Source organism: Hyposmocoma kahamanoa, unplaced genomic scaffold, assembly GCF_003589595.1.
Source record: "Hyposmocoma kahamanoa isolate Upper Pololo Valley unplaced genomic scaffold, ASM358959v1 92, whole genome shotgun sequence".
Taxonomy (NCBI): Eukaryota; Metazoa; Arthropoda; class Insecta; order Lepidoptera; family Cosmopterigidae; genus Hyposmocoma; species Hyposmocoma kahamanoa.
The window spans coordinates 14,892,435-14,909,497 of record NW_020654748.1 but is presented as its reverse complement, the minus strand read 5'-3'; the positions used below and the strand labels follow the sequence as shown (position 1 = coordinate 14,909,497).

Here is a 17,063-nt window from a genome sequence, read left to right as displayed (position 1 = left end):
ACCGTGCCACTCAGAGCTTTAAATCGCAAAGATCTGAGGAGCACTGCCATTGCACTCGTCACCCTGAAACATAAGTTTACAAGTCCCATGTGCCTGTAATTCCACCAGTAGCCTTACCCTTCAAAACCGGAACACAGTAATGATCGAAATTCTCAAGATATTTATTTCCTTCGATAATTATCATTATAATTATCTGAGAATTATGAGCTGAGATGAGCTCTATTATTACTAAAAGATCTCACTAGTGTACCGCTAAACATGCCGTATGTTTTTTTGTAGGAAATATTTGTTTTATCAACACGCCTTTTCTACGCTTTGACATTCCTTAAACATAAATATGTATAAGACGATCGATTTACTTGTTACGTCACAAGTAAAGAAAGAAATAAAGCGAATGTCGAAAATAAATATGATACCTTAACCCCTCTAAACCGGAACGCCGTAATAACATTACTGCTTAACGGCAGAAATAGGTAAAGTAAAAAAGGCAGTACTTCCCTGGACGAACTCTTTCACAAAGAGATCTACTGCTGCTTAAATATATAATATTCCAAATGTCTCCCACAGTTCACGTACAGTTTACGTATACATCCGATAACGTCAAATCTTGAGTTTTTTTTTTTCTCAAAAGATTATATTCCACATTTGTTCTTGCTGCGCCTGTAGAACGCCCAGGAATTTCGCGATTCTTTTTTTAATTCAAAATTTATTTTTAATTTGAAAAATTAGGAAATTAAACTATTTTTCGGATCTAAATCGAGTAGATACGTATATTTGTTTAAACAAACCATCGCTTCGGGCCCTTAGTAAGTCCCATGGCCACGGCTGACTGAGATGGTTGTTTAACCATAAGTTCACTTTACAATACAATGTTTATATTTTTTTAAGTTTTCACCCATTTATTTGGGTTGGCCATACAGCCTCTTCTTGAAAATTCTAACCTTCCTTGTATTATTTTATTTATTTATTTATTTATTCAATGATAAAAAAGTGTACATAACATAACGGTATTTACACACAACAAAATAAAAACAAAATGAACCAGAATTAAAAATAAAAATTTAAAACGAAACATATCGTTACTAATCTAATCACTAAAATCCATCCTGTTTTCTCTCTAGCACTCTCTTCCATTCAGTCATCAGTCTCGCAATCCCAGTCACAAACTGTTAACACTGCGGTGATTCCGCGAGTACGAAGTTGAGGATTGTAGTCGCACGGGGAAGGGGCGAGGGTCGGTACTGTTCAGCGGGTGAAGGCACAGTTCCTAACAAGGGCACTTCACGCCGCCTAGTGCAGTAGTCATTTGGTACTTTGAATTTAAGGATCATTTCCACGAGGTACAAACTGTCCATATTATTCCTTATAACATTTAAGACAAAGAAGAGTAGAGACAAATTTCTACGTAATCCTAATGACTCGAAACCCAGGTGACCCTGTAGGAAGCGTGTTGGTGCATGTACGGGTAATGAACGTATTTTTTTATGTAGGTATCTAGTTAAGTCATCATATTCCCGAAAAAGCCTCGACTAAGCACTGCCCAAAATGCAACCGATGCAATTAGCGAATTAATGCAATATTTATTTTATAATTCGAAGATCAGACTTGTCGTCGCAATGGTACAAACTTGTATACTCTCCATTAAATAAATTTTATTTTTAAAAGGGCTTTTTTCGGTCGCCCGAACATAATTGGCGCAGTCGGTAGGATCATGAGATCTCGATTTGAATCCTTCGAATCAGTGTTCTACCGAGATAACGATTTTAATCGATAGTCGCGATCCAGGAAGGACCTAGGCGCGTTTTCACTAACCTGTCTGGGAGCGTGCTGGTGAGACGACTCAGTGGACCCTTTGGTAAGCTACTATCGTTTCCCTAGTGTTACTGCTCTATTTCCCGTCTGTTTATAAATTTTACATATTTAAAACGTGTGAATTCTCCCTATACTCTTTATATCGCCGTATAGAGAATTTCATAATCGATTTGTAACCCATTGTTTAAGTTAATTCTCGGAAAAATGCCATTCGCAGGCTTCGATGACTCATATAGAATGATTTCTGACTTAATGCCGAGGTACGATGGGAATCGTCTGCACTCAATTATTATATAAAAGAAGTGGGTCGTTTAGTAGCATTGCTTCAACAACCTCATCCACCTGCGTTCATTAGTTCTATTAATTAAAAGTAGAATGAGCGGAGCTGCTATTGACGCGATAGCGTACGAGGACGTTTTAGACTCGTGGCTGCAGATAAAAAACGCTCTTATAAGACGATTAAGAGAACCTAGGAGTGAACCTAGGAGATACAGGTTATGCAAGAGTTAACACAGACACGTAGAAATAAATACGAAGATGCTGATATTTACGGCAACGGTTACGCGAGTTGTTAGACACCCTGTATTCAGTACGCAAGCACGCGGACAAATCATACTACGAAAATATAGTTATTGAACAGTCAGTATGTAAACCAATTAGATTTTCACATCTCGATGGGCGTACGTATTTCAAAGCCGACAACCCTCGAAGAAGCCATCGTTGCTGCTAGGCAGGAGGAGGCTAGACACTCATGCAATCGCAGCATGGTGAACAGTCTTCCATCTACGTCACAATTTAAACCCAAACTCGAAGCACCTAAACCTAATTTTAAGAATTTTAATAATTTAAACTCAACCTCCATTTAGGTCACCCTTTATCCACTAAGCGCAGCAGATGCATCAGGCGAGGCCCTTCAACCTTGGTATATACGTACCAAAACATTTAATTGGTCACCCCAACAGCGACAGCAGTGGGCACAGAGCATGCTGCCTTGGAAATACGGTAATAACAATAATTTTAGGCCTACAGCGCATTTTCAACAGCAAAATATCCCACAACAAGTGAACTCGCCACAGGTACACAGTGACGCTACAATGAGGTCAGTGAATAGGCCCCAAAAACCACAATTTGTTGTAGAAGAACTTTCCTATACTACAGACGATAGTAACAATTCATATTACAGGATTTTCTTTTGGATTTGCCCAAAGAAGACTAAAGATAGTCAAGTTGAATTACCATGATAAAGATCATTTACCCTATATAGACTTACCCGAATTTAATGTAAAGTTTTATTCCTATAAATAACGCACAACCTGAAATCGTTTCAATTTCAATCAAAAATTTCTTAAAGAGCACACTATTCCAAATAGAGTCTTTCATTGTTATTTCTACGACGATAAACTATATTATGATTTCTCTAAAGTCTACACCACTATATTTAACGACATGCTTATCAAGTGCACATCTCGTGTAACTCTCGTAGAAAATAAATCCGAACAAACAAAATTAATTAAAAAATACCACGAAGGCATAACTATACACCGTGGTATTCAAGAAACTTACAAACATTTACATAGGAACTATCATTGGACTAACATGCTACTTACAATACAATCGTATATTAATAAATGTGACATCTGTCTTAAAACCAAGTATGAACTCAACCCGTTGAGACCACCATTAGCCTTGACCGAAACCCAGACAAAACCATTGCAACACCTTTTCATGGACCTTTACTCTTCTGGAGGAGCAACTTTTCTAACTATTATAGATAACTTCTCTAAATATGCACGAGCCATTCATCTTTCAGCGACCAGCAGCGTTCACGTTACTGAAGCTTTACTAAAAGTATTTTTCATCCTAGGACTTCCTCTTCAATTAACTACCGATTCGGACAGTAAGTTTAATAACGATATGATTAAAGAAATTTGCGCATCCCATAATATAATATAAACATTCATTTCAAGACACCGTATGACCCAAACTCTAATTTACCTATTGAGAGATTCCATTCCACAATTGCAGAAATCATTAGAATTCAGAGAATGATGAATAAAGATGACCCCATTCAAACTATAATGACCTATGCACTAATTGCTTATAACAACGCAATTCATTCTGCAACAGGCTATATGCAACATGAACTCTTATTTGGTTACTCAGCACCCAGAAACCCTTTACAAATTTACCACCCTCACGAATTCTACCAAGACTATGTTAGGAAACACCATAGTAACGCGGAAGCTGTTCAAGAGTGCGTCGCAGCGCTCATATCCAAAAATAAAGAACAGGTCATAGCGAAACGTCACCAAGATGCCGAGGAGATAACCTTTAAAATAGGTGAAACCGTCTATAAGCACCTGCTTATATATCTACCTTGCTAAAACAACACAGAACGATAAGACGAAAGCAGTATTTAAAGGACCCTATCAGATCATTCACCTTCATCCAAACAACGTGGCTGAAATAATAGGAAAACATCCCAACTCTAAATCTATTAGAGTGCATTTTAAGCTGTTACGACGACCACACCTTGTTCCAGGTCCGTCGTCACAGGAGCCCTCGTGCTCAACGTCGTCGCCGCCGCCGTAGACATCTCACCAATAGATAACACACAAGGTGTGTTTATCCTAAAGCAAGGACAGGTCTATAAGCGAAATGACTCCTTTAACTTAATCTGCATTTATAACATAAGCGATTTAGAGCTTGCAGCTGTTAAAATGATGACAGTTTTCATAGATACGTTAGCTACAGAGGCAAGCGTCACCTCGAACTCCTTGCATAGATTATATAAGGAACAAATTAATAGCACTTTAGTTATGATAGATAGTAAGTTAGGTTTTAGTGCACCTTATACACGTATTAAGAAACGTGATATAATTAATGGTTTAGGTTCTTTAGTTAAAGCAATAACCGGTAATTTAGATTCAGGTGACGCGACTAGATTCGAGTCAGAAATAAGTAAGATTCAAAGTAGAGTTAACTACATCGGAAACTAGCGTACTTAATACTAATATTTTATTTTTAGATATTTACATACAGATTCATTTCAGTCTGCAATTAATTTTAGAGAAAGTTATGATTTTAGAAGATGCACTTACATTTTCTCAGTTAGGTACAATGCACCCTAGTATTATTAATCCACATAGTTTACTTGACGAAATACGTACCTTGCATAATTCACTCAATTCACTTCGCAGTAGAAATAAACCCAAATAAAATTCACGAGATTGAAAGAACTATAGAGGTAAAAGCGTATAGCACAGAACAAACACCTACCTTAAACGTTTATTTTAGTTATTCCTTCGGTCTACCCTGAAATGTACGATTTATTACATTCCTATTCCATTCCCAATAAACAAAACCTAACTACAATACCTAAATCCAAATACCTTGCACTGGGAATCGATGAGTAAGCCTACGTGGAGGAGCACTGCCGCCGCATCACAGATGATCTGCAATTCTGCAAACAACTAGGCACAAGAAGTATAAGAAACAATGAAGATTGCCTAATCCAGCTCATCCAGCACCAGCAACCTAAATGCACACGCGCGCACATGATCCTGAAACATGGCAAAACACAACGTTTAAAAGACAACAGCTGGCTGACAATAACTACTCAAGAAGAGATTCTGGAAACAAGATGTGGAGTTAAAACAGAATACAGAAAGATAATAGGTACTTACATCATCACCACTACAGATGATTGTCAGATTCATCTCATGAATACAACGCTGCAGACACACGTCAAGAAGATTGAAATAAATGAAGTTATTCCACTACCAAAATAAATGTATGAAACTCCGGTATCCGCGCATCTCAACATAGAATTGGAAGATATATATGTATATTATATGCAATTAGATGACATCCATGAACTCCTAAACAGAGCCGAAGCTATCCTAGAACCTGAAGACGTCGACTGGCCTCAGCTGATGATCACTCCTAGTTGGAGCACGATAGTACTCTACACCATTTTCATAATATACATAATTTACAAAGTCTACAAACTAAAAGTTAAGAGAGCAAAGGACATTACGAAGAAGGAACCACGGAACGAGGACGTTCCCGGAAGCTGCAGGATGCAGTTCCGACTAGATGAAGGAGGAGTTAAGTCATCATATTCCCGAAAATCCCTCGACTCAGCGCTGCCCAAAGTGCAACCGATGCAATTAGCGATTTAATGCAATATTTATTTTATAATTCGAAGATCAGACTTGTCGTGGCATTGGTACAAACTTGTATTCTCTCCATTAAATAAATTTTATTTTTAAAAGGGCTTTTTTCGGTAGTCCGAACATAATTATCTTAAAAAAAATTATGTACTTGCTCCAACATAAGAATATGTTTATTCTCATGTGGAGACCAGACCACTGCATTCGTCTCGAGGATGCTGCGAACCAGTACAGTGTATAACGTGCACGTTGCTGCGGCATTAAGTGGCGCAGTGTTACGCAATATGAACCGTAGACTCTGATACGCACATTTTGTCACATGCCTAATATGAGTTCGAAATGTTAGACTGGTGTCAAAAGTAATTTCGAGACCACGAACCTCGTTAACGCGAATCATAATGGGACCGTCAATTAGATAGTTATAGTGAAAGGGTAACGGGGAGCGCGAAAAGGACATAATCTCGCATTTACCGCTATTAAAAAACAATTTATTATCCATACTCCATTTATGCACTGCATCAAAGGCTCTTTGTAAGGCTAGACAGTCCAGAATTGACTTAATGGGCATGACGAGTTTTAGATCGTCGGCGAACAATAGAGTAGTGGCACTACTAACTGCCGCGGAAAGATCATTAACAAAAATTACGAAAAGGAATGGTCTCAAATTTGATCCCTGACTTATATCAGAACGGGTATGGTACTGTTTTGTATGGTATTGTCCATACTTTTCGAATTGCTTCCGGTCTTTGAGATAATTGACGAACAACTTTAAAAGCCGGGGGACGAATACCATTCTACTTAGCTTCTGCAGCAAAATGTCGTTGTCGACCAAGTAAAACGCCTTCTGGAAATCAAGGCATGCAATATCGACTTGATTCCGAGCATCCATTTCCCTCAAAATGATATCGACCAGCTCGGCCAGATTAGTTGCTACCGATTTTTTGGGCAAAAAGGCGTGTTGTAAGTAGTCGTGCATAACCATCTCAAAAACCTTTGCCAGTGAAGACAATATTGCTATAGGTCGATAGTTTTCGATTTTTAGCTTAGATCCTTTTTTGGAATTGGGGTTACGCGAGATATCTTCCAGATCCTTGGGCAGTCCCTTGTATTCAATATTAAGTTGAAAATAAATAGCTACGGAGTAATAAAACTGTCGATGCACCCTTTCATTATTCCGTCCGAACCTGCCGAGCTGCCGGCCTTAAGGCGTTTGACAGCAGCGCACCGCATCACTACCGATTGACGATGTCAATGAATCGTTCACTATGCAAGGTATCCGAGCTGGCATGTTGAGGATCGAGTGTGGGTAGGTTAGACAGGAAAATAGATTCAAAGTGCGCAGCAAACGGTGCAGCAGCCTCTGGTCCACTATATTCAGAGTCACCACGGGTGACGGTGACATATTATGACAAGCACCTGTTCTGTTTAATTTTTTGAGTTTATTTTATGAATATTTTACATGACACTGTCAGAAAGTTTATCTTCTTTTTATATCGTAGCTGTTCACGCATGAAGACTCATTTTTATAAATAGCGTCTAAATTTTATTATAAGGAGCATTTATTTAATAGTTGATTCTGTTAAGCTCAAATTTGAGGGTTTTTCTCTAAATATACTTTAAGCAGTGAGCACCGATTTTTATTATCTCCTGTGTTAAGTCCCGTACAACGGCGAACTAGGAGATGAATCCGGGTTTGCGCAATTTCTGGTAACCGATTTCAATAAAACTTGGCAAATAGATGTAATTCTACGAAATTTTGAGGTCGGTTCTTTTAGTACTCTGTACAGAGATTATTAACACTACAAACAGGAATTTATAACAAGTTAATTGCAAAACCACCGCGTAGCCGTTCTCCGATGATGCGCAGATTACCTTGGCTATAAAACGACTTAGGGAAGAACCAACCATATACTAATGTTTGTATTTATCAGCTTTACAATCAGATATTTTATATTTTTTTCATATAATATTTTCATTAGACATATTTGCCACTTTTTAAGTAAATCGAGAGTGCGAAATAGAGGAAATCGATGAGAATGATTATGCGTGAGGCGCACTTTTCCGGAATGAACAAGAAAAAAATGCTATAAATGGGCAGAAATGAATTTATTGTTTCTCAAAATATTCTCCGTTAGCGTTAATGCAATTTTTCATACAAATAAACAAATTTTGAAAACATTTATGCCATTCCTCCATGACAATCTCTGAAACATATTTTTCATACTCTTCAACAGCCTCTTCAAGTATTAACATTTGGAAACGCGAATAAACGCGTTAACATACGAATAGGTATTTTCACACCTACCTACCAGTCAGCCCGTGACCACGACTAGTGCAAACTGGCCGAAACATCGGGAAACAAAGGTAGGTGTGAAAAATACCTATTCGTATGTAAATGCGTTTATTCCCGTTTCCAAATGTTAGTATAATGCAACGCGAAAGTTATAGGTTCTTAATTTTTGGAAATAAATAAAAGTCACAAGGTGCCAGGTCGGGACTGTACGCGGGATGGCTCATAAGGTCAAAGTTGTTCACCTTCAAAAATTCATTTGTCTGTCAGTCGAAAATTCCTTCGATCTGAGTGGATTCGAACCAGCGTCTGTTGCCATGCCGGGGCTATCGCTCTTACCAACAGAGCTACATACCGAGTCAGCAGATCTTACGAATTTGTCCATGTGCTTTGTTATGCTGTCTTCTCACCAGCCCGTGATTTCCGTTGCCTCGGGCCGCGCGCAAACCTGCGCCATTGAGGTTACTACCCACGGTGCCGAATACGAACAGACGCACCCTGTTCCCACGAAGCGTTGGCGCGAGCTAGCACGGCGCGCCAGACCCGTGAAACCAACCGGGCCATGGGAAACTGCCTGTACAAATCTTCGTATTGAGTTTAAACAGTACTTTTACTGTAAGCGCCACTCATTTGTCCCTATCTACTGACCCGAGAGACAGGGTTTTACGGAGAGACTACGGGCTCGACGGCAAGACCAGGGTACGCCGGGCGTCCGGGCTAAGTCCTCCGCCAGTTATACGTCTTCACGTGCGTCTCTGGTGGACCCGGATTTGGGTATGGACTCGCCGGAGTTTGTGGTTAGCTGCAGGGACACGTTCAAACGAACGGACGAACACGTTCGTCTGCCACGGCAGCATGTGACCGGGGCGTACGTCTCGCGCGCAGCTTGCGCGTCTTAGTAGCGGTCTAGTTGAGGGCCTGAGGCGATGAGACGCGCGGGCCACGTGAGTTGCCCTTTAATTCGGTGGCTATGTCCCGATATTGTCACAGGACACTGCCACTTGGCATCTCCGCCACTAGGCCGGAGAGCTAGTAGAGGATGAGCTAGACATCTTCCGGTCCCTCCGGCCGTGTAGGAATTTGGGAACTGGAGAGACGCCGTTCATTCGGCGTCGGTAAGTGAGCGTGACTTACCGCTCCGCCACCAATTAGGAAATTTGGTAGTCGGCTTAGAGTCGGCGGCTCAGCGGTTGCAACCGTTAGTTGTGCGTAGCGCGACGGGAAGTGAGCGTGCCTACAGCTCCGGCACGTCCGGCTCACCTAAGGCACTAGCCTTACAGAGAACCGGATGAAGTACGTGCAAACGTGCTGATCCGGGGTTAGGATCTGACTAAGATGGTCCCTGTGCAAGCTCGCTTGCACAGGTCATAGTGTCCTTCCTGTATAACCAAGAGGTTGATAGGGAGTGGCCCTATACACAAAACTTATGTTGAAAGATATAGGACTGTAAGCGCCTCTCATGGCAAACTTTATGAAGTTTTCTCGTTCAGCCAGGTAAGTATTAATTAACAAAAAGTAGATGGCGTCCATTGTTTATAGAAAATCATCGCCTTACTTTCTGCAAAAAATGGGTTTCCGGAACTGGCTACTTACATAAACAATATTTAAAAAGTAATTATATTATTTGAAAATGGAACTCTTTAGCTGTAGGATACAGTTTGTTTCATCTGACTGTCACTTGTTTTTACATTGTGGCGTCATTTTAGAAATTCGTTGTTTAAATCACCATGGATTTAACTCGTGAAACTTTTCGAGGTATGATTTTCTACGACTTTAAACATTGACTTACAAATAAATGGACGACGGGTCTAATACAAAAACCACGAAAAAAATGTCCCCAGTCAACCTATTTAAACGTAGTGACATGTAAAGGAATATGAAAAAGCTAAAACATTGAATTTTAATTGCAATGTCATCGCAGTACTGTCTAATTTTGCTTGCTTCGCTGTCAGAAGAAACAAACGAAGACTAAAGCGTGAATGACGCTCTGTATACGATTTTAACGCCCTATAAGTTCGGACACTTTTTAGCGCGGACCCGACGTGCATATAATTGTAAGTCAATGACTTTAAATGTAATTTAATAGCTCAGCGGAGCTTCGCTCGGTTTCAAACTGCTTTTGGCGATGTAGCACCATGCAAGACGACTATTTATAGCTGGTATGCAGATTTCAAACGCGGTCGTGTGAATCTCACTAACGAATTTCATGATGGTCGCCCTTACCCTGCTGTGAACAACAAAAACATCGATGCTGTGCGCCGTATGATCAAAACAGACAGGCATGTAATATACCATGAGATTCGGGCATCGTTAGATATAGGCATGAGTCAAATACAATCAATACTACACAAGCATTTGGGTGTGAAAAAGCTGTGCTCTTGGTGGATCCCACACAATATAATTGAGACTCAAAAAATGGATCGCGTCACTTGGTGCAATGCCATGTTTACCAGATTCAACGAAGGGGCGTCAAATTTGGTGTAGTAACAGATGATGAAACATGGATTTATAGTTACGATCCCAAAACAAAGCAGCAATCGAGCGTATGGGTCTTTTGAGATGAGCCGAAACCATTCAAAATGACGCGCCTGCAAAGTGCTTCTAAGCGAATGATTGCTTCTTTTTTTTTAAAACGGGACACGTGGCTACTGTTGCTTTGGAGAATCGTTGTACTGTGAATAGTGATTGGTACACGATCATTTGTTTGCCGGAAGTTATTGACAAACTCAGTAAAAATAACCGTAAACGCCGTATATCTTGCACCACGATAATGCCAGTTCTCACACAGCCATACAGACAAATGAATTTTTGAAGGTGAACAACGTTGACCTTATGAGCTATCCCGCGTACAATCCCAACCTTGTGACTTTTATTTATTTCCAAAAATTAAGAACCAGTTACGCGGTCAACGATTTTTATCACCTGAAGAGGCTGTCGAAGAGTATGAAACATATCTTTCAGAGAGGAGTTGCATAAATGTTTTCAAAATTGGTTCATTCGTATGAAAAAGTGCATTAACGCTAACGGAGAATATTTTGAGAAACAATAAATTCTTTATTCATTCCGGAAACTTATATTGCGCCGCACGTACATACTACGTACTAGCTTTTACATATTGTTAAAGTATTATAAATTTAAAATAAATAGAAAGTTTTGCCTTTTCCTGAATAATCATTCTTTACAAGATACGAGTTTGAGAAAGTAAGGCGACGAAATAGCTAGCATTTATGATATACATATATATCAAAAGTGAGAAGGTTATTCAAAAATCTCTCACTAGATGTCACTAGCGGCGACGAATGCCGAAAGTCAGTACAAAGATCTATAACGATCTATTCGACGACTCGGAAAGGACCTGGTTCAGATGGTTAGAGCAATGCTACGGTGCAGCATGAACGTGGATTCAAGTACCATCGGGTCGACGAAAAAAATGTTTCTGTGGGTTCGATCTTTGTATTCATAACCATAACAAAACTTGTGAATGACAAAGTGAAGTTATTTTACAAAAAAATCTTAATAAATAGCTACAATTTTTTTTTTCTTAGTGACTGGAGTGCAAACAGATACCTTTACAACCAGAAAAAGTCTCGCAGTGTTAAACAATATTTATTTATTGAATATATTATTATACAATATTTATTATCATGATGTTAACTACCATGATATTTACATATTTTTTGTGAAAATACTCCACTATTTTGTTATTATTATTGATGCACAGATCGAGAGACAGAATCCCCATACTAAAGAGATATTAAATATTGTGTAGAATAAAGAGTCTGTATAAAACGTTTTCAGAATTTATAGAGCCAATATCCGTGGTAAACGTCACACAAGAAAAATGTCTCAGTATTCTCTTTGGTCTCCTTTTGGACACTGTTATTTTTAGGTGTTATAGATTCATAAAATTTTAAGGTAAGGAAATTATAATAACGCTTAGTATTTAAACAGTTTCAAGCATGGTGCATTATTATAAATAAAATAACTAATAAACTCTTTGGCTCCAATATTCAATAATTTTTTTTATAATTGAAGTTCACGTGGCATGGCGAAAACTAGTAGAAAAAGAATATTCCGCTATACCAGAAATAAACTCTCAAAGAACAACACGGGACAATTAGTTCTTTCGGCTATCAAAAAGCTCACGAAGAACACAGCATGGACGGCGCGTACTATTGTCAAGTTTATTAAAATGGAATATTCACTCAAAGGTCCCAATATAAGTCGGAAAGTTACACGGTAATCCGAACATATTCTTGTCTTTGATAGCAACCTATTTATTATTTTCTTTTATTAGAATTTCTGTTTTATCATGTATGTAAATGCAATTAATCTTTATGCTTACTTAGACTTTGTAAACTGGTTTTAAAGTGTAGTTTAAGCACACAGAAAGTTCACAGAAATTGTTAAGAAGGCTGCATGCTTTGTGGTTTATGTATCCTAGGAACTACATATTTTCCTAACATCTCTGTCAATTGTGTACCTTTAATAATAAATACTTTATAAAACATCGCTTGCAAAATAGATTCACGTTATTACGTTAATTGAAATTGTATATGTTGTAGGGCACTAAAGCGGGGCGTGAAGTTAGGCATTTTGCAGCGAGAACACGGACGATATCGTCTCAATGCAATGTCTCGGTTAGCGTGTCCCGAAGTTGAGTTGGAGCGTGGGCGCTACCAAGCCGGGATACTGCATCTCGAACAGCCATTGCGTCTACGCAGTCGCACACCCTCAAGAACGCACACGCTCATGAAATACGACAGAAAAACGAAAATCTTGGAGCAATCTAAACCCGTGCACCACGGCACGTAGACAAAATTTCAATAAAAATTAAAAGTTAGATTTCAATCTAAATGATGATTCAGCGAGGTTTTTTTTATTAATTATTATTTATTTCCATAAACTGTATTACGTGCAAGTTGAATCATTTTAATTTGTATTCTAGAATGCTTTGAGTGACGTATGGTCTCCGAGTTATTAGAGTAACCTCTTGATAATGTTAGCTGAACACCTAATCTAAATTGAATACTTATTAAATCATAACGTTTTATTGCTCCAAAAGTTCACTCTGGAACTTCTTACGATCACGAAAAACAGACATTGAATGAAAAGCAGCTCTCTACTTAGTCAAAAATTGTACTTTACGTACAGAAAGGAGGAAAATTAGACGATAATTTGATTTCACGATCAATCTGTTAATTTGGTGTACAATGTGTAGGTGGCCGAACGGTTGAATTAGGAGACCACTCGTCATTTTCGTTAATACGCCATTTTCGTCAACTGGTCAATTTCTGCCACGCAAAGGTCCCAGCGTCGATTCCCGTGTCGGGAATCAAAGTATCAAATCAAAGTATATTTATATGGCCTACATTTATTTCTCTCGTGAATTTGGGTGTAATTTGTGGTTGTCTATGTGTGTGTCCATGGCACCCGCGACACAGGGTTTCCCTAGTGCGGGGCTATGAAAAAAAAGTTTTTTAAACGAATTTATTTTGCGTTGTCTAGCGTGCAGATCCACGATGCGAAATATCAAGTTTTGCCCAATTTTCCTCCTAACAATGATGCTACGACATCAGGAGGCAGTGCCGCTAAAACCGGCCCTTCCGTCACCTGATTTTTTAAATTATCATCATCGTCATCATTATCATCGTTATTATTATTATTGTATCTATTTTAGACTCTCGCCTCTCCGAAGGCCTAAAAAGATTAATTTTGAATTTATTATTATTATTAAATAACTTTAGTCTTCTCAGCTTCTTAGCTGGTTTGAACCCCATTTACGGACCGAAATCAACTGAAGTGAATGCAGTATTATTATTATATTATTGCACCATTAGTTATATATTTACGTCAATCTCTTCTATGACAGTTACCTAAATTAGTGGTAGTGTAAAAAAAAAGTGTGTGTAAAAAAAATGTACTGGACTTATACAAGTCGAAAACGGTTTATTAAACAGTTTTTTTTTTGCTGCAATACTTAAACAAATGAGCCAATGTGTAAGCATTGTTATTTGTTTACTTGTGACGGGTAGAAGATATTTGACCAAGATGGAACAATGGTTATTACAATTAACTCATCAGTCATCACAACGATGTAGTCATTAGAGTTGCACAAAAATCGTAGGTATTCAAATCGGATAACACGTTCCGACAATATTAGCCAAAGCCTCGAGAGTTTTCCTCCACACTCATGAATCAAACATCGGTGAGTTATAACGCAAATTTGATCCGCATTGTAACCATATCGAACAGTGTCAGCGTGTAGTGCAATCAGGATTATTTTAGACAACAGTGGGACTATTCAAAACCAATATGCAAGGTCATGTTGTAAAAAAGGTAAGCTTTCTTTAGAATTTAAAATTTAATGTATACATATAATGGTGTAACATAATCGGTCGTTCCAAAAAAATGCTATATTTACACATTGAATTAAACTAATTTATATTATTCAGAAAAATATATTATATTATCACGTAAATAGTAAGTTTTTTTTAGTATGCACGATGTGTGCAATTATCAAAGTTCTTGTAAATTTTTTGTACAGAGGAATGTCTGTAAAATTTCACCAAATTCCAGTTGGATATGTTTTTTTTTTATAATATCGTCTTTTTTTATAATATAAGTCGTGCACCTAATGGTAAGCTACACGCCTGTCCTTAACAGTTGCAGTGCCACTCAGAGCTTTAAAACGCAAAGATCTGAGGGGCACTGCCACTGCGCTCGTCACCCTGAGACATAAGTTGACAAGTCCCATGTGCACCAGCACCCTTACCTTACCCTTCTAAACCGGAACGCAGTAATGCTAACATTACTGCTTGGCGGCAGAAATAGGTAAGGTGACAGTACTTCCCTGGACGGACTCTTTCACAAGGAGCTCTACTGCTGCTATGTGAATGTTAATACATTTCAAGTGATATGTTTTTCGCAGGCGCACTTCATGCTTTTTCAACTTTTAACAATCGTTGCAAGTTTTTCTCCCCGGGGGACGATCGGCCCGTCGGGATTTGAAATCATAACACGTTCTCCGTATGTACCTGCAGCGTACTACAATTACCGTCAGTACAATGACGGCAGATTGGAAAATCCTGTTAGAGCTAATAACTTCCGGTAAGTAAAAATGTGAAAACGTGGCTTTCAAATGTTGTATGTTAATTACCAACCCTACGTCGCACTGCTGCCCTAATTGTGGTTCCAGAATACTGAAAACTCCTTCCTTTTTTTCCCAAAAATTTTCCTTTATCTTAAAACAGTGGCTATTTCATATATTTGTATTTATATAAATAACTTAGTACACTGTTATTACAATAGTGTATCAACTCAAAAAGTGTATTTTTTTCAGAATCGATGAAAAACGAATTAGTCACTTCCCATGAAAGATTATGAAAATTCATGTACTTATAAGTTAAAGTTTATTATAGACATGTAAACGATTTCCTACTTGTGAAATATATTAAAAATTAAAAGGGAACAGTAATTTCATATTGTTGAGTAAGAACTGTTTAGTCCAGAACTAGATCACAAAAGGTTTGTCTTATTTAGAGTTAAGTAGATATCTTTTAATATTCTAACGACGACGGTTGTATTGGCGTGTAGAGAGAGATAACCGTGAATTTCACGTATGTTTAGTCACAACACTATTGTAATAATAGTGCTATATGTATATATTTTATAATTTACTTAAGAGTTTGAAAAACTAAAAGAAGCAAGCTCAACCTTAATAGGGATGGGCGAATAACTTCACGCTTATGTCTACAGTTGGCCATCGTTAGCATGTTTTATATGCTAAAGGGTATCTTTATTCCTTAAACCAGTGACTTTAATCATTTAATTATAATAATCCCATTACGAATCATGTCAAAACTATTCACATGAGAACCATGAGTGTTCCGTTCCAAAAATAAAGCTAAATCAATTCGTTTGTATGAACATATTTTTTGCCAGAAAAAAATCGTAATATTTTTTATTACCTGTACTTACATATTATACATCATCAAACATTTTTAAAAATTACTCTACACAATTTCCTTTTGTAGAAACCTTAAGAAAGACCTTGAGTTGTTCAATGAAGATGTTTTTATCAAAAATTATGATATACCAAAATACAAAGAAGCTCATTTGAAAGACGCAATAAGTTCTATGATTATGGATATTAAGATGCCGCCACTTTATTATTACCGGGAAGGGAATAATAATCTGTACAATTTTGATTTTAATAAATTTCTTCAACAGTGGAGTAGCACTGCTTCTGACGAATTTCTTCCACATAAAGTTTTAAATATGAAAATTCAACAGAAAAACAATCCAAAGCAAAATGTAAATAAATACAAAGAAATTATGAAACTCGCAACATTTTTTAGCTCTGGCGGGGATATCGTCGATTACGGATACAGCGCCGGAAATTCAATGGTCGAAGACAAAATGAACTCTCTCTCTCGACTCGATAAAGGCGATGTTATGAATATCAACTTTATGGGTACGGAAATCTCACCTGAAGCTGGAACATATAAAAACCCCGTTGATGCAGTATCAATAGAAAATATAGAATTTTCGTCTGCCACTGAACCAGAATATAAACCAGATGTAAGTTATTCCCTTACAATTTAATCTTTATTAACGTACGCTATTAACAAATACAATAAGTTTAATCTCTTTTTTACAGGCTTTTGAAGAGGACTTTCTCGATCGTACCCATTACCCTCCAGATGTAGTAGCGTCGTTAATAGGAGGATAACGAATGTAATGTAATGTAAAGATAGTGAAAAACCCTTAGTGTGTAATATGTT

General features: G+C 37.9%; 2 protein-coding genes across 2 annotated transcripts; both read left to right on the top strand.

Moving 5' to 3' along the window:
* The first annotated feature begins 12,312 nt into the window (after positions 1-12,312).
* Positions 12,313-13,141, top strand: LOC113236995. Its single transcript, XM_026473235.1, has 2 exons — positions 12,313-12,516; positions 12,843-13,141. The coding sequence occupies exons 1-2, from the start codon at positions 12,323-12,325 to the stop codon at positions 13,090-13,092; spliced, it is 444 nt and encodes a 147-aa protein (XP_026329020.1). The 5' UTR covers positions 12,313-12,322; the 3' UTR covers positions 13,093-13,141.
* Positions 13,142-15,163: 2,022 nt separating this feature from the next.
* LOC113236850 lies at positions 15,164-17,055 on the top strand. The gene is made up of 3 exons (XM_026473054.1): positions 15,164-15,387; positions 16,638-16,860; positions 16,940-17,055. Exons 1-3 carry the CDS (start codon positions 15,218-15,220, stop codon positions 17,009-17,011), a joined length of 465 nt encoding a protein of 154 aa, XP_026328839.1. The 5' UTR covers positions 15,164-15,217; the 3' UTR covers positions 17,012-17,055.
* The last annotated feature ends 8 nt before the right edge of the window (positions 17,056-17,063 follow it).

Bases quoted from the DNA above. Each gene is read 5' to 3' on its own strand.
- LOC113236995 (XM_026473235.1), top strand. From the start codon at position 12,323: ATGGCGAAAACTAGTAGAAAAAGAATATTCCGCTATACCAGAAATAAA. The intron at 12,517-12,842 runs GTAATCCGAACA...TATATGTTGTAG, and splicing joins ATAAGTCGGAAAGTTACACG to GGCACTAAAGCGGGGCGTGA.
- LOC113236850 (XM_026473054.1), top strand. From the start codon at position 15,218: ATGCTTTTTCAACTTTTAACAATCGTTGCAAGTTTTTCTCCCCGGGGG. The intron at 15,388-16,637 runs GTAAGTAAAAAT...AACATTTTTTAG, and splicing joins GTTAGAGCTAATAACTTCCG to CTCTGGCGGGGATATCGTCG. The intron at 16,861-16,939 runs GTAAGTTATTCC...TCTTTTTTACAG, and splicing joins AACCAGAATATAAACCAGAT to GCTTTTGAAGAGGACTTTCT.